General features: G+C 41.8%; 1 protein-coding gene across 2 annotated transcripts; it reads right to left on the reverse strand.

The window, feature by feature from the left end:
• Positions 1 to 560: 560 nt before the first annotated feature.
• Positions 561 to 20411, reverse strand: efcc1 (EF-hand and coiled-coil domain containing 1). 2 transcript variants are annotated; one of them, XM_030421538.1, is made up of 8 exons: positions 19581 to 20411; positions 18068 to 18507; positions 7293 to 7444; positions 6833 to 6968; positions 5479 to 5635; positions 3602 to 3691; positions 2894 to 2963; positions 561 to 2740 (listed from the first exon to the last, which is right to left on the reverse strand). In XM_030421538.1, the coding sequence occupies exons 1-8, from the start codon at positions 20256 to 20258 to the stop codon at positions 2607 to 2609; spliced, it is 1857 nt and encodes a 618-aa protein (XP_030277398.1). In that variant the 5' UTR covers positions 20259 to 20411; the 3' UTR covers positions 561 to 2606. The 2 variants fall into 2 exon arrangements, with proteins under 2 accessions (XP_030277398.1, XP_030277397.1); XM_030421537.1 differs by having other exon boundaries at positions 3533 to 3691; positions 19581 to 20410.
• Between the last annotated feature and the right edge of the window lie 1764 nt (positions 20412 to 22175).

Raw genomic sequence — 22175 nt, forward strand, 5'->3', positions numbered from 1 at the left:
AGTAATAATATCTAACCGTAGTCTATTGGAAGACTAGATCAAGTAGGCCACATTCTGCTGATGATATTTTTGCACTTTTCCTGATGTAGGTTACTTATCCTGTGTGTGTTTGTGAGTATTTGTACACTGATGTATTGCATTGGAAATCTGTTGATACAACTGTTAAATCCAGGTGGTCTGTATGTGCAGTCCGCTGGAGTTGACTATCATGCAATTCACATAATGAATTCATCCTTTGTTCACCAGTGAATGACAGCATAAGGCCTACGATGATCAAACAGTAGAACCCCCACGAGACAATAGACAAAGGGAAGTGAAGAGTTAACACAAAGGTTTGGGGATAGGATATCATTTAAAACAAATGACTTATTGGAAAGTGATTCCACATCTAAGTGCCATCTTAGATGTGGAATCTAAGACACAACATGCTGCCCAAGTTTTTCGACGCCAACTCGTTTTCTGAGGCCTGACACATGGATGAAGATCAGGTTGATTGAGTTAGCAGAAGTTGGAGTTAGTCATTCCTTTTCACAGACATAAGTAAATAAATCCATCCGGGCTGCATATGTCAAAGGCTTTAATTGCATAATTCAACAACAGTGGTTATGTATCCAAGACCCTCATTTCATGACAGCAATGACAACACATACAACTGACATAGACATGTTTTGTGTTTCAGAATGAACATTCAATTGAAGGTAACTCTGCCGTATTGTATTGAGAAACAGGTGTAACTGCAGGTTCACCTGAAGCTGTTGCTATTAATGTATTACATTTGTAGCACTTGTTTGGGAAAGAGGCTGAACTACCGGGCAAGACTAATCATTGTATGAATAGAACTTGCTGTACGTGAATATGTATCTGGGTGTACTGTGCAGATGCATCCAGAGGCATGGATAATGCAAACATCATGGTGAGATATGATCCTATTTGGGACAATAAAGTCTAGTCTTATAAAACTTGTATATTTGTGATCAGCCATAGTCACTATGTTCCCTCCTTGAGACAGACACATACAAAAATTGCCCTCTCTAATAATAACAAATACCATTGTTGTTAATATCTGACCAATTTTAGCAAATAAACATCATTTTGCACCATTTTGAAGTTCTAAATTCTTGGCAGAGCTTGAATGGTCAAAGCTCACAGAGACAAAAATACATTTGAGAAATCTTTGTCCTCTCTAATGCTAAAAGTGTTGTTACTTCTGCACCAGAAGTCTGGTAAATACCAGTAGTGACTTGAGACAAGTCCCATAAGAATAGTGTTAAGGGTATGCAGTTTACCTCATCTTGTCATGGACATACAGTGTAGCAGGTTAATGACCAATATACTGTATCCATAGAGCTTACGTTTATCAACAGCCAGTAGCTAACAGCATGTTCAGGCTGCCCGAGGAGCAGCTTGAAAACAGCAGCTGACAACCCTCAACCCTCAACTCAAACTCTACTTACTTGCTTCCTATTTATCAGCGGATAGATTTTGCTTCATTTACATGGAAATGTAGATGCTCAAATGTTGCATTATTGTCAGATGCACAGTATATAAGAGTATAGAGACAACATCCACAAAAAAAAGAAAAACGTGAAAAGCTGTGGAACAAGTGAGTATGTGAACCTTTAGTTGAAATTATTGGATCAAAAAAAGAAACAGGTTTAAGCCGACAGGATTGACATTTGCAGGGCTTTTCCATTGCTGCAGTACATATGATGCATATAACGCGGACAGATGAGCACCTGAATACAAATACCCAGAAGATATGAAGTGGCTTGTGTTTTCAACATTAATTGATGTTAATAAACAAACCACCAGAATGCACCATTACACAACACAGGCATCCTGAGGGTCACTAAGTACACACTGTTATAGTGTTTCCTTACAGTTGGTCAAATGTAGGCTGCACTCCTTGGTATCTGATACATTTGAGCTTGACATTTTAACTTTGATAAATGAAGCATGTGACATGACACCATTTCCTTTAAAGGTCCCATATTGTAGAAAGTGAGATTTCCATGTGTTTTTGATTGTAAGATTATTACAACTGTAATGTTGTAATGTCAAAACTATACAGTCCCTGCCCTCAGCCACTCCCCCAGCACAGCCATGGTAGCAAAACCATTGACAAAGATGGGGCGGAATCATTATGGGCCGACTCGGGCCTTGAAAAAGCATAATATAGGCCCTGTAAATTCCATTAGCTCAATCAGTGATGTTGTTGACCAGTGGAGTTGGATACATTTCACAAAATACTTTATGCCCCTTTACGATTTAGCTTATTTCAACATTTTCACATTCAGAATACTGTTGTGGAAAAAGAAAATCCATATTGGATTATGAGCGTTTTATGTGCAATAAAAGATCTTAAAAAAAAAACCCAACATGTTTAAGCATGAATTTCCTTTAAATGTAATAAAGACCTTTGCTACAGTAACAAACATTCTAGACTAATATCCCTTTATTGATAGTAAGGTCTGAGGAGTATAAGAGCTACAATATAATACACTATACACATTAACCAGTATGTTTCTGGACCAATAATAATGAATAAGCTCTGTCCTGTACAAAGGCTGTTGGAGCATCACTGGCCCAGCAGGAGGCAGTCCTGATTAGCAGGAGATGATGAGTGCGTTGAGAGACTGCTGACTCTGTGTTCGCTCCAGAGGTCCACCATTAGACAGAATCTCACAGGCAGCTAGTTCATGATAGAGAGCATTGAGCACCTCCAGAATGTGAGCTTTGCCTGTGCAAAAACAGAACAGATGTGACCGCTGAGGGGATCATGTGACAGACGATTGTGTTTAATTCAATTCCCTGCCCTGAGTAACTGCGAATTTTCATAATCACATTTCACAGCTCTTTTATTGATTTTAGTGGGCGTGTGAACTCCACTAACCGTGTTGTGGGTCGCTGCAAGACTCCAAAGTGCTGAGCAGGATTTTCCCGAGTGACCGCCGCGAGACATTCTGAAACAAGAGAGAATGATTCTCAGATGGCTATCGGGCAATTAACAGGCACTTTAAAAGGCAATCTGAGTCTTGTAACCACAGAGGCTCTGACACATGTTCAACAAGTGAAATTCATCTAGAATCGATCTTACACTGTGGGCAAAAGCTCATGTTAGTGCTATGACAGATAAGACATCTGTTTGCTGATTCAACAGGTCAAAGTGGCCTTTTGATTTTCAGGATGTCCATATAGAGGTTCATCCTTGAGCAATGCAAGTGAATACTTTTAATTTGCTTTCATTTCTGAAGTCTGACAAGAGGAAATGACTTCAGTGTAGCATGGGTGGGTTTCTCTAAACTGCCAGCCCCGTAAAATGATTTTCATTACTTTGAGTTTCAGTGGTTTTAGATCACATGATGGTTTCAATGCGTTTGCACTGTACTAAAAATCAAACAATCAAATCAAATGTTTGAGCCTTTAAATGATTAAAGCGTGTTGAATGTTAGCACAAAGCCTTGGTTATTAGCAGCTTCGACCTCTTCACACTCAGCAGTGCAGGTCACCCTGTACTACAACTGAGACTAACCAGGTCTCTGAGCTGCTGGAGCAGCTGCAGGATGTCCACAAGTTTCTCCTCAACCAGTGACAGACGCACCCTCTCTGTCTCCAGCATCCGCAGCTCCATCTGAAGCAGCTCTGTCTCCTCTGCCTTCTGCTGCAGCTCCTGCACCAGAGAGTCCTTCATCTGGAAGACACAACACACACCGGTCACACACACTCAATTCATCCTCAGCACTCCCCATAAAAAGTATAATTCAAAAGTAAAAGGATAAGTTGGACCCAGTCTTCCTGGTGGTGGTCTCATTTGCTTACGTAGGTCATTTAGAGGAATCAGTTGGCGGACCAAAACAGACCCCTAATATACCGCGGTCTGTCTAAATTCGCGGACCTAGCCGCAAAAAGACAGCCAATTGGCGGATTGCAGCCCAGTATAAAAACGGCTAGTGTTAAATTGAAACTGTTTCATACAGTTTTACTCTAGTACTATTTGTATGGATGGGTTTTTACTTCTACCAAAGTAATATTTTAACACAATATCTTTACTGTTACTCAGGTACAGCCTTTGGGTAATTGTGCACTGATAAGTTCTGCACTATTCCAGCGTGAACACAATACACATTTAACACTCTTACTTATACTTAAAAATAAGACTGACATTATTCAACATTTTTCCTTATTATCAACACAATCCACGAACAGAATATGTAAAGCTCAAAGGAGTCACGAATAAATGGTAAATATTACATAATGCTCATATACAGTACTCAGCTAACAGCTGGGCTGTCGCTTCACATGAAGAGTTACTATAACAGTTGTTAATTGGTTGGAAAGTATTTTCAGTAGGTTATTAACATACATGGGGTACTTTAGTGCAAAGATACAGCATCTGGAGGGTGACTGAGTCAAAATAAACTCGATTTTGTGTGCGTGTGTGTGTGTGTGTGTGTGTGTGTGTGTGTGTGTTCACGGTAATAAAATGAACATGTCACCCAGTGCAACAGTGTGACTTACTGATGTGTTTTTCATAGTTTTTCGACAACTATGGAGCTCTATGGCACAGAGGAAGAAGATACAGTGTTTCAGGAATTGGACACACAGACATGAGGCAACAGAGTCAGATGAATTCATTGTTGATTTTTGTTTTTTCATGAGATTTGTTAAGAAATAAGAATAGAATACCACCATCCTTATCCTTAAAGTTCCACCATGAAATACGTTTTTACAAGAGCAGCTGGATTCGTCACCCTAAACGTTTTTTTCCCTGTAGGCCTGTTACACATCTTAATACAAAATAAATATACCTACTCATGTCTGTCAAATGTTAAGGTTCAAGTTAAGTTTTCAGCCCACATCATGCAGGTTTGCCTGCCAAAACTATTGGAAATCCCTGCAGTGCACCTTTACGTCAGAGCATATTGAAGGACAAAGGTCTCACCCCACACATCCTGCGCATAAACAAAGCCTCACAGTCAGGACTTTGTTTAGTTTCAACTTTTCCTCTCTGAGTGCTGAGATGCTCTGGGAACACATTACGTCACGGTTCCCCTTCTGCCCGTCTTCCTGTGTTGTGAAAATACTACTCGACTGTAACAGGAGAGCTTTAATTTATGATATTCTTAAGTGTCATGCGGGACAAGAGGGGAGTGTTTCTGTGGTCAGCTCCAGTAAGAAACAGCTGCACACACACCCACACACCGACGCAGGCTCTGCTGCCGCAGCTGGTGGCTTGGTTAGGTGGAAGCTGCAGGATGGAGCCACTAGCTGTGGTTTTGCCTTTGAAGCTCTCCACTTTCATAACAACCTTCACCAGCCCTCTCTAATCTAGTTTAACACCATATACACTGCCACAAAATGACTACGATGTAAAGCAAGGCAGAACATTGTGCAGACAGAACTGTTTCCTATATAGGGATCCAGCAGACCAGAGCAGTAGCCCACCCTGGTGTGATGGAGGTCAATGGTGGTTTGTACCTGGTCCATGTCTATCTCTGCCTGGCTCTCCTTCAGCTCCAGCTGCTTGTGCAGCCTGGTCACCCTCTCCAGGAGCTCCACCACAGCACTGCAGCTCTCCTCGCTCCTCGAACTTCCGAAATTTGACATCAGCTTCTTGAACGCCTTGTCATCGCACCTGGTCAGCAAAACACAGCAGTGGACAGAGAGTCTGTCAGGCTCAGAGAAGGAAGAATTGTCAGAGAGGATAAGAGTTGGGGGAGTCGTCATTCAAATTCTCTAACACATGACAGCATTTACAGGAGCACAATCTAGCAGGATTGCTAGTATATTGCTTTGCTACTACTATGTTCTACTGTGCGTTTTGAAAGGATCACATTTTACAATAAATGTAATCAGTACATGTTGATTGTACATTAGCATAGTATAGTAGTAGCAGTACACATGTTGTATAGTATGTACACTCTATGACATTTTGCTTTGGTTTTACCACTTTCATTGGTTTTGTTTTCAGCAGCAAAATGCAATAGTCCTTAGAAGGCAGCTCACTGGGCCTCGACTCTACCTGCCTGGCACCAGACATCATGCAAACAAAGCTAGCTGGTGAAGAAAGCCAAATATCTAACAGTTAAAGACACATATTGTAGAGGTTTTAAGACCACATGGAGCTAAAAGGAGAGCGAATAATGGACCTACATTCATCAGGGGACCAGGAACATCCACATAAATGGATAATACTAATACTGCCCTGGTTGCCAGCATGTTAGCCATTAAAACTTTGTAAAGCAAGTATGTCAGGACTGGAAAGTGTCTGTCTGTCAGTTGGCTTTGGACTTCCTCTCCCCTTCCTTTCCTGAGCTCCATTGTGCCCGCTATCCTAGCATAGACAGTAGGCTAGACCTAGACTCAGGCGTACCAAGAAATAGTGTCAAGTAGGCTATTCAAGCCTGCTGTCAGCTGGCGCTTTAAAGCTCTCATGAAATCCAAATAGATGTTTATGTTTTTATAGTATGTCTTAAGCTGATCGCACCTAGTTATACCAGTATCTGGCCCAAGAATGACAAAAAAGTTGTCATGAAAAGAAATGTTGCCAGCTCCTGTTTTGCTCCTCTTAACTGTCGTCACTATATGCTCGTTAGCTGGGTTGGCTGTGCAGCCAGCAGTCCTGTGAGCTGACTCAGCTAGTAGCTAAGTGCCATTAGTCAAAACAAGACGGCACTGCAAGCTGCATGGCACAGGTAATAACGCGTATTCAGTCATACTTGCTAAACGACAATCAGTACGGGTGACAAAGCCCCTCCCTCGAATAGCACCTTGCCAGCCATTTCACTGGAACTTCAAAATATAGTGTTGATGTACAGTATATGTGTAGTACCTTTCCCCACAGCAGGACAGCCTGGTCAAGATCCTCTTCACCTCGTCCACCTGCCTCTGCTGATCTCCGGTCCACTTGTCCTCCTCCTCATCAGAGGCTGCCTGGCCCTCCACTGAGCGAAACAGCTGCTCCTCCACTAGACCCCACAACACAACATCATCATTGATATTATCACTATCATTATTAGTATGGAGGGGGGTGGCCATTGCTGTAGTTAAGCTCTTCATTAGCAGAACAGTTATGGCCTACCCCATATGTAACAGTACTACATCTGCTTTCATCGTCCAGAAGTATTATGGTATTATTTTTCAGCAGATACTAAGTGTACAGGATTCTTTTCACTTTCCTCATACAAATATATAAAAATCATGTTGTTTTTTTTAATTTTATAATTCTCCTCATGACTGTATAGTAAATATATATTAATACCGCATTCTGTTTCATGAGACACATGTCTTACTTTTATCAGGGGTCGTCACAGCACACCCTGTCGGGGAACAGCGGTCATGTTGGGATGCTGAGCAACATCTCTGGCCCGGCCTGCTGCCAACGACACCCAGCTGCTGCTCGGCCCTGCTGCTGCCTGGGAGTTGTAGTTTTGACACCTCAGATCTGAAAGAGAGCACCGTGAGTTCAACATAAGCTGTTTGAGTGTATGTTCTCTGCAAATACTTGACCCATCTTTTCCGCTCTGAATGTCTCTGCACATAGACTGACACTGACCGATGGGCTGAAACTGCTCTTCAGATTTGCACAGATGAGAAAAGTTCAGCCCAAACCAATAGCCAGCATCAAAGAGAACATATCAAGTAACACACAGCAGTATGTATTAGGCCACATCTACAACTGCCATGATAATTTTATAGAGGCCTGTGATGTTGTATGCCAAATCTGGGTGGGGTAATTGAAGCCAGACATTGTATCTTTAAGGCATTTTTACAGTAAAGTGGGTCAATGGTAGAGAGGCGCTGTTAGGATGCAAGATGGAGGTAGAAGCAAACTGGCTGACACTGGATGGAACAAAATTTTAAGCTTTAAGTTTTTGAAGCTTTGCTACACAGCTCGGCGTCTGAACCCGAAAAGATGTGTCGCACTTTCATTCTGTCCGTCCCTTATGTCATAGACACGTTCAAACATTTGTTTCTGAAAGAAAAAAAAAAAAAAAAAAAATGACTGAGACTGCAGTTTGCGCGGATCAATCGTCCTCTAATGGTTTGAATTTTCTACGTTTCTCCTGCTGTCTGCTCTTTTGTGTTGGGGGAAATCCGATAGGGGGCCTTCGTAAATCACAGAGTAAGTGTTTCCAGATGATGATGTCTTGCTGAAAAAAAAAGGAGAAAATCTCGAAAAAAAAAAAAAAGGTTTTCTACAGCCTGACTCTCTGAAAAAAAAGTCATGGAACACTCATGCTTATATCCTGTTGGCACGAGGCAGACTATGCAGTAAGACAACATTATACTCTGCATCTGTGTACTACTTTAGGTTCCTTTGTACAGAACTGGGGAGAAACGGCTGACTTCACTGAGGGTCAGTAATTGCAGCATAATTTCAGGCAATCAATCAGAGAGCCGTGTTTAAGTTAGCAGGGGCCACGGTAGAGGAAAGAAGGAGTTAGTTCACCAGGGCCAGCAGCTGCAGTCAGACCAACATGGAACTGGTTCACGGACATGAAAACACACAAAACGTTGCTGGTTGCTGTGGAGACGCTGAGACTCTGAAATGCACTGGCAGAGGCTTTTTCAAATGAGGGCTTCGGTGTGACTAATTGCACTTTAATTGACAGTGGTTGGAAGAAGGCCGCAGCCTGTGTCCACTGAACACTGTAGCAAGGCCACAGCTTCTGGCTTGGGCCTTTGACATGCACAGTGGTTCAGAAATGGCTTTGTGTCCTTCAGAAACAAAAAAAAAAAAGGGACTCCAACAAATTCTGTCACTTTTGAGGCTTAAGATTTACACTGTTAAAGGATGGTTTCACATCACATGGCTTGACAGTAATGAGGTACCCTGAAGTGTTTGGCGATGACCGAGCATGGGAATTCCAACTGGATGAATGCAGACACCTGAAAGTAGTCCAGACAGACATCCTGGATAGTGGTCAGACTGCGGGATGCAGCAGACATGTACAAAATCGGATCAGCTTTTCATTGGGTCTCGCCAATGGACCAAATTCAAAAGCAGCATGGCTGTGATTGACCTGCCAAAACAAAAGTATTAATTTGCTTCTTTTGCTGAGAGAGAAAAATAGAGAACTTGATGTACACTGCAGACTTCAAAGAGAAAATTCAGCTTTGCAGTTTTTCAACAAGAATAGATCTTGATGGCATGTGTGCACACTATACAATAATTAAAATGTCTGAAATGTGAAAGGAGTTGCTCAGAGTGATGATCACCTGATTTTGCAGTTCAAATCATCTCCTCATCTGCTTTTACTGTTTGATTTGGTCTTGCTGCTCTTGTTGACAGTTTTTCCAGCAGCAGGCGGCTGTTTTCAGTGGAAAAGGCTCAGTTAATCCCACTCTACACTGCCTGCCCAGCAACAAATGGCAGACAAAGTTAGCCATTTGTAACTGCAGCACTTTGCTGCTAGATATTTCTAAGGAGTTGGTGGAGACCAAAACAAAGACAAAAGGTGGACATATAACTGCAAATCAATGCTAATGTAGCTTTTTGTAGCCTTTTTAGCCTTTTTTCTTTTGCTTCGTTCCATGGCACATTTTAAGTATGGATTAGTCACAGCACTCTCTATGCCTATGTCCAGCAGTAGCAGAACAGCTAGTATACCAATTGTACGCTGCCTGAACCACACTGCACAGTAAACAGTTAGTTACAAGTGAGCTGCTAACACACAAGGACAGTTTTCTAAGCTGATGTCTTTCTCAGCAAGCGGTGGAGACCAAAACAAAGCCAGAAGAGGGTAAATATTTGCATATCAATTTACATAAGGTAGAAATTCAAATGAATCCTGATGTTGCTTCATGTCTGCTGGACTACTTAATAGAACATGCTACATGAGCCACAAAAAAACATGAATATGCTATTCAGACCTGGACAGGGCAGCGCCTATCCTGCATTGCTTCCAGTTTTGCTCAGTGGTATTTCCTTGAAAGATTCCTCTGCGGCCTCAGAAAGATTTTCCCCAGAAAGCACCTAAGAGATGTCTGTAAAACTGTGACAGGACACCTCGAACTACAAACAAGTTCAATTATGACTCCTTCTATTGAGGTGTTATTATCCATGGAGGTTTTTTATATTTGTAAACATATTTCATTTAGCTAAGAAAAAACGTGACATCATCTCTATGTGGGTTGGCTGTGGCCCAGGAGGTAGAGTGGGTCATCCAGCAATCGGAAGGTCGCTGGGTCAATTCCCCGGCTCCCCTGCCTGCATGTCGAGGTATCCTTGAGTGAGATACTAAATCCCAAATTGCTCCAGGTCACTACCTTGCATGGCAGCCTCTGCAAAAGCTCAGCGTGTGAATGGGTGAATGTGACAAATGCTCTAAAGCACTTTGAGCTATCAGCAGACTGGAAGTCCATTGACCTTTTATCATCACAATGTGAACTTGAACTTCATATAAAAGTCCACACATGCTCCTGGTGAGCAATTCTCATTGACTCTGTTCAGTATCTACTTACATATTCAGCCATTGTGTATGGGTGCAGTCCCAGCAGGGGGTGATATTGATGGGATCAATGTGTCAGCGGCGTGTAACGACTCAGAGAGTCCAATCAGGAAGAGATCAGAGATGGCTGGGCAATTGACTCATAGGACTTTAACCCAGGCACCAGAGTTTGAGTCCCACCTGAGCCAAGACTCAAGACTTTACGCTAAACCATTATCCTTTTTCTTAAACCTAACCAAGTTGTTTCAGTGCTTTCATTCTGAAAATGTAACTGGACATAATATGTTTCTTATTTCTAAGTTGATGGTGGAATGAAACTGCATAATTTCCAGGATAGACAAGTGCGAGTGATACATGATGCTATAATACATGCATGATAAAAAAAACGTTCTATTGTGAATATTGCAGCACTGTCGGCTTATTTTGTGGTACTTGTACCCACAAAGGATTCGAGCTGCTTTAACATGCTCCCAACATGGAAAACATTTAGCATTTTCTGCTGCTTACCATTACGAACAAAGACATAAACAAAACCAGATTTTCCAAGTTCATACATTGGCTGCAGAATCAGGGCAGAATTTCACGGTCCATGCCTCATAGTTTTCAAGGAAGTGCTCTGCAATTGGAGCAGATAGATAATCAATGTAACCTTTCCTGAAGTGCCTGTGTGGAGTTGTTCTTCTCTTTTATCAGGTTCCTGTATAAAAAGCACATCTTGGCTTACCTGGAAGGACTTGGAAGGATCTTAGTCTACAATAACATAAAACCCTGATATGAATGCTTAAAAATCCAAGTATTACTTTCTCTGTAATTGCTTGTCACTGTGTTTGATATTATTCTTCGCAAAGAACACCTTTCTTATCATTCTTAGATCAGTATCTTGATATTTAAGGAAAAAAATGCACTCACTGTATAGTTTAATTTCTATTGCAGTATTTTGTAGCCAATTATCACACACAGGAGTAAAGGTATACATGGAGAGCTCTATTGTGCTCTGTGAGGGCATTTCTAATTAATAGGATCCTGTTTTATGCCCTATTAGCAAAGGCCTAAAGCTGTTCCTTTGGCCTGTGGGGGGTAGTCCAGCTGTTTGCTGTTAGAGCCAGGACACCCAGAGTCATCCCTGTGTTTATCACAGTGCAGCTCTGAAGTGAACTTTATATCAACACACTGCTCCCCCTCCTCCACTCCCTGAGGAGCAGTTTCCTCTTTCAGGTGTCATCATTTAATGACAGTCTCCTTTCTCTGTGGAGGTTTAAAATGAAGGCACGCTGTAAACCTGAGCTTGAACTTGAAGTTTGGCGCTAGTAGTTGCCCTGTGGCATGACGGAGATGGGGTAAGGGGGTCATGTTTACGTAGCTGACAGTTATTAATCAAGTCCTCTTGGGTCACACCCGGGCAATGACTTGCTTGACTTGTCTGGGATACAGAAAAAGCAGCTCCAGAGATGTGATTATTGTTAAGCACGAGCTGTGGACTTGATCCAAAACCCAAAGACTGTAATATTTACAGAGGGTACTTAAACTTTCCTCCTCAAGCAAAGTGCAAAAGAAACCCCCCAAACGGACGAGGGTATTAAAAGTAGAGGGAAATATACAGGAAGACAAGTCCAAAATGGGTGGGTGGCATAAGTTTTTAAGATATTTTGTGTGCGTTTCTGCTGATGTCAGCATACCTCAAAAACCAGAGAGAGGGAGAGGAGGGCAGCCGTTCAATGTGAAAGTGAGCCCACTTGGCAGTGCAAGTTTTGGAAGGCTGTTCAAGAACAACAGTAAGGCGGCAGCAGCAGAATGCCACGGGTCCCAAACATCCCTTGAGTGTCCTTTCCACATTATTTAAAGGGGGAGGAATGCCGTGGCAGCACCTGCTCCGCACAATACTGCAGCTCTTGTGCGGAGGCAGATAAATGGTCTGCTAGACCCTCCTCTCCCTCTGCTCTCAGGCGCCATGCAGAGAGCATGAAAAGGCTGGGAGATTATGCCTCCCCTGGGGCCTGCCTTCAGAGAGCCAGGGGTTAGAGGCATAGAGAGAAGAAGTCTGCAGGCGTGCCGATAAAATGAAAAGTGAGTTTTACACTTGCACACTTAGGACACATGTGCTTGGGTATGCTCTAGAAATCCCTGGACTGTACAAACGGAGAAACCTGGAATCAAGAGGACACCAAGTGAAGAAGCTCTGGGCTGAACCAAAGTTCAGTTTAATGAAGGAGTGTGTAGCTTCACTACTTCGTTTCTGAGAAGCACAAAAAGATGGGAAGCTAAATGAAGCCATTCCTCTCTTGGGGTCCTTTCAAAACATGTCCGTCATTTCATGAACAAACAGTTGAATGTTTGCTTCTTCCTCCAGATGGTAGACTTTCCTCCCCCTCACTTCTTTTTGTTCCTCTCACTGTGCTTCCTATTGTCTAATCCCTCTGGCCCAAAGAGCTCTATAGGCTACAGTGACTGATTTAGACTCCCTTACCCTCTGGAGTAAATCACAGACCTTTTAAACAATCCCAGTATAGAAAGACTCCTCTGTGCTAATCAACTCCTGTTGAAGGTGTGACTCCCATCTGAGTCCGAGCCTCTGCTCTGTTCTAGTGAGCAGTCCAAAGACATCACAGACATGTTATGCAACAACACCCACACATATTAAATTTCATACCAATGACTGCATTTCTTAAACTGACTTCTGCCTGGATGTTGGTGGAAAGTGGACTTTTAAGATGAAAAAAATTGCACATTAAAAATGCAACAAGCAACAAATGCTTTTTTAGACTGTTTATACAACAAGATATGAAGTGTTAATTAATGAGTATTAGATGTGCTGGTGGACTGATTTTGTCTGGCTAGCATCTTGGCTGTTTACAGTCATATGCAAAACTAAGATAGGCAGCTGCTGGATTTAAATGTATAGTTACCATACAGACATGAGAGTGTTATCATTCTCATTTACTGTACCTTTATGTAAGAAAGCAACCTAGAGGAGTGCACGTAGTAGAGTGCAGGTCTCCACCAGGCCAACAGTGAAGATGGCCATGATGATAACAAAAAAGCAGATTTATTCATCTTGTATTGTATCTAACCTGAGTGAATTATAAGACATTCTATATGTGCAGATGCTCTGGTGCAAAATGAGACAAGTTTTTTATGCCACATCAAAGGCCAAAGAGTGGCCTTCAGCAGATAAGGTAAGCCTTGGTCTTAGCCTAGCTGGTTGCTGGAAATTCCTTTTGCTGTGTTGCATATTGCAAAATGGTGAATTGCTGAAAAGGTGAAAGTCTATGCCTTACAATAGGCTCATAAAGAATCTTATCAATATTCATTTGAAATCACAACACAACCCACTGTCAACGTGCTGAAAGGTACTTGGCTCTGAGTTAACTAATATAAATCGGTGCTCAGCTGACGCTCTGCTGTTGGTATTGAGTGTCCCAACCAGAAACAATGAATTATGAAGGTAGAAAGACAGATGGCCTGTTTAATTTTTTCAAACTGCTATTAGTATGTTGAGAGATTTTCTAGAAATATAGAAAAGAAAAATCTAGAATAACTCACCAACCCTAGTTTTAGAGTGAGGAGTCAGGGGTCAGTGGTGGAATAAAACAGAGCAGTCAATAAAAATCGGTGGTTTTATGAAGTGTGTGAATCATGACGACCATGAGGGGTCCTTCAGCATACAGTAGCAAATGTGCACCAAAAGATTAGGCGGAATAATCTAGTATGCATGATTATCCGCAGATGCTTCTCAAGATATACACGCAGACATACTGGCAAACACACACAAAACTAAATGCATAATCCTATTTTACTTGATGCCAAGTAGAATGGGTAAGGGGCACGTCCTAGATGTTTAGTAGTGCAAGGATGCATAAGCACTGTCTATATTCACTGAAGTGAATTCCACAGGACAGAAGCAGTGCCAGCTCACGCACCCACTCCCCAGCCCAGTGATACTGTATCTCTGTGATCCAGCAGCATCAAGTTAATCTCATTACTTGTCACAGCAGTTTAGAAGTAAGCCGCAGGGATAATGTTATGTTCAATCACTTCAACAGACCCTATGACACATCTTTAAACCCACCACATATGATCCCAGACATCTGACAGTGACAGTGGGACATCGTGTAGGAAAACTGCTGACTGAATTTGGAAGTAAGTCAGAGTCACAAGCGAAATGTGAAGGAGGACAAAAAAAGCATTACATCTCACTCAAATATGACCGAGCACCTCAACGGGCACTGTTCTCTCTAGTCTTCGAATGAGATGTGGCTGAGCAAGCATTGAGGCTTTCAGTGGGAAAATTCATGGAGCTTGGTTGCTAAGATCCATAGGACGGGGGTGCCTATGTCGTATTGTTCATTTGGGAGTGGAGTGAAAGAAGTGAGCAGAGATTGATGAGAATGGTCAGTCTGTTGAGGTTCTCACTCAATGGAGCTTTCTCTTGACAAGTCAGAGCCTTTGTGGTGTTGAATTATTTGCCATTAGGGTATCAATGGAAGGGCTGTGAAAAGACTTTGGAACGCAGTCTGCATGGATTAGTGGAGTTTAGGGTTAAAAGAAGGGTATTGTGGTTGCACATTTTGTCATTTAGTACCACCTAAAAACAGGTAGTAGTGAGTACTTCAGTCATATGGGTCGGGTTGTGTATGACTGTGTCTCTGAATTCATAATAACTGCATTAGGGTCGATGTTACAACCATTTAGAGACATCTGCTACCTCAGAAAGCCAGACCTGCAGACACTGATTATATGGTTGGAGCAGAGACAACTGACATAGATAAACATTAAACCAATGGCTTTGTACTTAGAAGTCCAATTACACCCTTACTACCGCCAAAATGAATAGTTCCCAACAGTAGCAGAGCTCAGGCAGGATGGACCTGCCACACACGATGCCTGTTAAATAAACTAAAACACAACAAGGCTGAAAATTGGAATAGTAAACCACATCAAGCCTGCATAAGTAGCATGGCAGAGCTTTCCAGGCAGGAGGCCAGAAGTAAACAAAGTCATTTTATTGTTGGAGGAATAATAATTTATTATGGTTCACGCTTAACACAAATAACCTGCCAAAACAGGCCCTTGTTTCTCATGACATGATGAACAGCCAGGTATTTGTTTTGCTCAAGGATGGACAGCTGATGAGACTAAATGAAGAGGTAAAAAAAAAACCGCTTTTGTCTAGTCAATACACCCTCTCTGTGACCTCGGGGCAACGTTTCTTTTGATGCATCAACATGATGCCAATGTAAAATCGCAGGGACATTTCTTTTCTTTGACAAACTTGAAACTGTGCTAAAGGAATGCAGCTCAGGGCAGGACATACTACTAATGGGTGACTTCAATGTTAATTGGGAGGACAAAGGCACCAGTATGGCACTGCAACGGATCTCAAATAAATTTGATATCACACAACGAATTAAAGGGCCCACAAGAATAACCTCATCCTCTAACACTCAAATTGACTTGATATTCACCAACAAACCTGAAAGGGTGACAAAATCCTTCAATATGGTCACTGGTCTGTCCATAATTACTTCAATTAACAATTCCAAATCAAAAGACATATTTGGACTGGATTCTATGTTTTTAAAGAAACATGCTGCCTCTTTCACAGGGCCAGTTACTAAAATCATTAACACATCCTTTAAGGAGGGAAAATTCCCAAAGGACTGGAAGTCAGCCATTGTTGTGCCAGACTATAAATCAGGGGACACAACTGATATAAATAACTATAGGCCGATTAGTATTTTACCAGTCATGTCCAAGATCTCTGAAAAATGTGTGGCTGAGCAATTAACTTAACAGTAGTCCTTTTGCACTACACCCCATGCAATTTGGCTTTAGAGCCAATCACTCCACTGAGACAGCAAACTGCTTTTTTTGTGGAAAACATCAAATCAAAAATGGACAAAGGAGGCATAGTTGGAGCAATTTTCTTAGATCTTAAAAAAGTCTGCATTGGATGTGAGGTTGAGATGTATGCTGACGATACAGTAATTCATGTCCATGCACAAACCAAAGCCCAAGCTGCTGCCAAACTCAGTGATACAATGGTACATGTACATAAATGGCTTGCTTACTCTCAATTGTATCTTAATGTAAAGAAGACAGTCTGTATGTTCTTTAGCAAGACTAACACTGTACCTCACTGTGAACCCAAGGTCTATGTGTCTGGGGAGGTCATTCAAACAGTTACACATTTTAAATATGTAGGTATTATCCTTGACTCCACTCTATCCTTGAAAAACCAAGTGAGAAAGGTAATGCAAATAACCAAATACAACCTAGCCAACTTTAGATATATAAGGAACTGCCTGACAACACCTGTAGCAAAGCTCTACATGAATGCTATGATCATTCCCCACTTAAAATATTAAAATATTGTACAGTAGCTTTACCACCACTGTAACATTCTGGACAAATGTAACTTGCTCAGCTGGGAAAATACTTTAAAGCACACTGACGCATGCCTAATTTTTAAGATCATCAATGGCAAGGCTCCCCCACCACTCTGCACTTTTATACAGCAGAAACAGTGCAACAACAAAACCACAAGGTCTGCCCTAAGACGGGACTGTGTAGTCCCTCTTAGGTCCAGCTCCTTTGGTCAATTATGTTTCTCTGTAAGAGCATCTAAATTATGGAACCAATTGCCAGTGGAGATTAGAAATTTCACCTCCCATCATACATTCACCCACCGCCTTAAAGACTGGCTTTTAAGCAATCAAAAATGTGAACATCTTTGCTAGTATTTAATCTTAATGCATGTTTGTTGCTATGTATTATTGTAGCTGTCCTGTAGCCCATGGTGGTTTGTATGAATGGATGTATGGTTATATGTTTTAATATTTTAATGGAGCCAGCCTTTTGGCATCATGTTATAATGTTATTATATGTTGCTGTGTGTACTCTTTTATATGTCTTTTTTGTTTTTTTTAGCCACCCTGCGCCTAGCTTAACATCTTGCCAAAGGACTACAGTTGAAAATTAGCCTGCTGGCTAACACTGGCACATTTACAGAAATGTCGATTAATGTGCACTGTCCTTTAAATAAATAAAATAAATGAAATGAAAGAAACACATTAATTCCTATATAAATACATTTACAAGGAATCAATCACAAAAATTGTGCTGTAGTAGTAGAAACTGGAATGGTTCCACCCTCTCCTACACCACCCACACCTACAACTTCGGATCACTAACCAACTTTTGTTATTTGGATTTTTTTTTTTTCATCTGTCTTTTCAATTATTGTGCATTCTGTAAATAATAAATACAATACAAAGCCTTCTTTAAAAGTATCCAGACTTTTGTAAGGCGAGAGCACTACTACAACATTGGTGTTTCGGTTCAACAAGAGAGCGTGTTAACTAGTGACTTTTGTTCCTATCCATCCGTGGGCACCATGGAAGGAAGCTAGCTTGCTAGCAGTTGTATTGACATTTATAAAAATGTCAATACAAGCAACAGGAATTGGCCAAAATGAACTAAACATAAGTTTAGTTGGTCAATTATGAAGAATGAAGAATGAAGTGAAAAAAATGCAGTTCACTTGCACAGTCAGATTAGCAGAGCATAAAATGTGCCTAAAGCTTCATGTGGAAGGGTGTTCCAGGTGCTTTTACCTGTAGTACAGGAGGTCTGACTCCAGCTGGAGGATGTGTCTCTGCAGCGCTGGCACGTGACTGGCCTTGGTTTCCAGGTCCTTCACCTTACCCAGCCCGCTGAGCAGCACCTGCCTGGCCTCCTCCACTTTCCTCCTCATGCCCACCTGCTCCCTTTTCAGTGCTTGGTTACAGCTCTCCAGAGCAGCCACAGTTTCTTTAGAGCTCCACAGTTCCTGCTCCAATCTCTGATTGCATAGCATGGCCTCCTCTACCTGTCGGTCTCTGGAGCTCCGCAGCAGCTCTATCTCGTTGATAATGTTCTGCAGGCTCTTCTGGTTGCTGTCGGTGCTGCTTTTCTGGTTGTGGTAGCTCATACTTTTCTGGGAGGCTTGTTTCTGGTGGGCTACAAAACAGCCTTCCTCTGGTTTATGTTTGGAGTGGCTTTTCCACAGTCCTACCTGAACAGAAGTACAACAGGTGACTGGAAGTAACCAGATCAAGACATTCCCTGAAACCAGTATTACACCTGCTAAGTCATTAATAGGTAAATATTCAAGGATACTGGATTTTCACGTGACTCAAATCTTAACCCAAATGTTACTCTTATTGATGACTTGTAATGGATCTATAAGGCATTAATTAATGATTCATTAATCATTAACTAAGCATTAGTTACAACTTATTAACCTGGACAAGGAGAAGTGTACTTTGTGTTTATATCATTGATGCTTGGTGCTCAACACAGTCCAAGTTGATGGACAGTGTTTACTGATGTCAAACTTTCATGAACATGAACTGGTTTCAGTGCCTTGTAACTAATGCATAGTTAATTGTTAATAAATCACTAATTGTGCCCCAACAGATCGGTTATAAGCCATTTACATTTGACTTATCCAGGTAATGAAAAATGTCTTTTTTGATAAAAAAGTTTTCAATTAATTTCATTCATGAAAAAAATATATCATCACATCAGATTGTCTCACTTATTAATAAGTCATCAAGTCTGTGGTTGGAGCCGCTGATAAGGAATAATGAGTTTTTCGTTTTTTTAGTTTTTTTTTTACAAAGCATCAAAATAAATGACCTTTTGTCAAGAGTTGTTAAGTTGTGACTGATCATTAAGGATGAATAGCCGATGCCATTTAGGCCGTCTAATGCTAAGTATCAGTATAAGATCAGTTGCCATGGGTTGCCAGGTTGTAGACAATCCCTGTGTCAGGTGTTGTTTTCTCCTCCAGGATGACACTTTTTAGTTAGCTCTTTAGTTCAACACCCATCCAGCATACAGTTTGACCACTAACACTCCATTAGTGGCTTATCATGAGAATCATTTTATCTGAGACTTATAATCTTACTAACAATAACCAACTTACAATCGCAGAAGACTGACTTTCACCAGGTCTATGGAGGAACCTGACTAATGGCTTTAGCAATGGTAATAGATCATTTCGGTCACTCTCCAGGGTGTGTGGACAGCATCATATTTCAAACTTCAGCGTGCTGTTCAGCAGAAAGCTGCTCGCACTCTCACCTGCAGAGCCAAGCAGCGGGCATCGCTGCTCTGAAGCGCGGCTCGCATGTCCTCGATCAGCTCCCTCAAACTTGCATTCTCGTCTTCCAGTTTGGATATTCGGTCCTCCGCTTCCTCCAGCGCCACGATCTCCTCGTAGCACTCCTTGGTGCAGGATCCAAGCCTGCAGCCGGAGGCGTGTCGTCCCTCCGAGGAGGGACAGGAGCCGCAGCTTGCGCCCCCAGACAGCAGTTTCTCTCGCCGCCTCAGAGGGCTCCTCAGGCGGATCTGAGTCTCTATATGCTCGTTGTCCTTCCCGACCAGCAGCCTGCCGTTCTCATACTGACAGCCGGCCTTGGTGCTGAAGTATCCGCAAAGTTTAGCGTGGAAGTGTCTGAAGGTGAGCTCGGTGGGTAAATGGTCTAAGACACCGGCGCATTCTGTGTCCTCCGAGTCTTTGTTCAGCCCCAAAACTTCACACAAGATGTTGAAGTCCTCCACAGAGATTTTACCTCCGCCTTGGTAATCCATATGATGGAAAATCTCCTGGAGATATTGATCCAGTCCGGTGGCCAAAACTATAATTTCGTTTTCCACTCCCCGGTCCAGCCCGTAATGGTAAGCCAGAGTGCTGACTATCCATTGTGTCCTGCGCGCTGGTCTGCTGTATGGATCAATGGAGTCTCTTGTATCCATCATTTCTACTGAGCAACATCATATCTCCTCAAACTGAACACGGGGACTTTGTTTCCTCTGTTATATGGCCCTGTGTGTGCTTCGTGTTCATCGTCTCAGTGCAAACTGTGGGACAGACTGGCGGAGTAGGAATAAGGCGTGTGTTAACACAGAGCACATTTGAATTTAGCACTGCCCCCCAAATCCAAAACCAGGGGTCCCAGCCTCGACTCAGTCACATACACATACACATACCCTAACGGTCTCATACTGCCGTTTGCCTGACTGTAATTGCCACCAGGTGTGTAAACTTTTGTCATTCACTTGGGTTAGACCATGTTGAGATTTAAGATCCCCATGGGACTGATGGAGCTGTGGAGCAGAGGTACACTGTCTTTATTCAACTGATGAGTTTTTGCAGCTTGTTTTATACATATAGGGGTACACAAAACACAAGTGTATATAATGGCGGGTTTTAGGGCCACGACACAATATATAAATGGGCTGCATTAATAATAATGATTTGTTTATTCATTATTCAAGCATTGAGCTAGATTATATATAGGCTACATGTACATCAATTATTATATGATGAAATGCCTGAATAAATGAATGAAAATTTGATGTTTTAATCTGTTTATATAATTAAATGTTAATTCATGTCTTAAACCAATCGATTATATAATTTAGTAGGTATGAAATATTATCAAAGGCTACATTTAGTGACTTACATTCAGACACTAAATGTAGCACTCCATCTCCCCCTACTATTGCATTAATGTCACATCACTACTGTTGTTCGAATCATAATGCTAGCAAGCTAGCGTTAACATTACTAAGACAAGCGTTAGTTAACTTAACTAAATGTTGGTATGCATGCACATCCTGTAGAGCCATTTTATAGTTTTTTCCACAAACTGGAAACCACCAAGACTCTTAGTGCTGACAAAACATGGATTCCAGGTGATACCAATGGTTTTATACTACTTACTAGCCCCTTTTACATAGAAAATGTGCCACATTTGCAGCCAGGTAAAGGCTGCAATCTGCCGTCTTGTCTATGTGAAAGGGAGGTGTAATATTCCTTCTTTTCAAAAAAGCCGCCACTGGGGTAAGCCTAAATAGGTGACATGACATGAAGCATGAAGTCAGGCGTAAACAGTGACATACAACGTATTTGCATAGGAAGAATATTTAGCCCTGTGATACCAGTGTCAGTCATAATTGCTACTAAGCTGCCTGCTCAAGGCCGCCGGGATGCAGCATAATCATGAATGGCCACTGACTAGTCATGGTTGCCCCCATTGCTGTGGTATTACATGTGGTGACACTTGATAGAATTACTTAACTATAGTATCTTAACTTAACTATCTCTATAAGAATACATAAATATATGATTCGCTTACATACAAATGTAATCAATATGACCTTTAACCCTGTTGTTTAAATTGTATGACTTGTCCTAAAGTGACACCAACATTAGAAAAAGGGAAATATTGCCTTTATTCATATTTCCATGGAAGCTGTACACCACTTGGGCACAAAGATTTAGGGTCATTTGTTTTTTTCAGGCACAGACTCATGCCGGGTGACATGCAGCAAAGGTCCTCCGCCCAGGATTCGAACTGGGGTTCATATATGGCATGTGCTCTTAACCCCTCCACTAGCTGAACGCCTATCTTTTATTGACCTGGAAGTTAAAATCATATTACAGAGTCAGTTACAGACTGCAGAGAACACACACAAGATACACACACAATGCTGACTGATCTCAGACAGAACTAAAACTTTCTTGTGCAGGTGCACCGTCACCTTTCCACGACCCAATTCACAGCTTTCAAAGATCAAAATTCAAACTGTTTCGGACACAACCATCAACGCCCTGTGTACTTGTACTTGTACATTCAGTGTAAACGTGCTGCAGATGAAAGAACCCTTCTC

Source organism: Sparus aurata, chromosome 6 (assembly GCF_900880675.1).
Source record: "Sparus aurata chromosome 6, fSpaAur1.1, whole genome shotgun sequence".
Classification (NCBI taxonomy): Eukaryota; Metazoa; Chordata; class Actinopteri; order Spariformes; family Sparidae; genus Sparus; species Sparus aurata.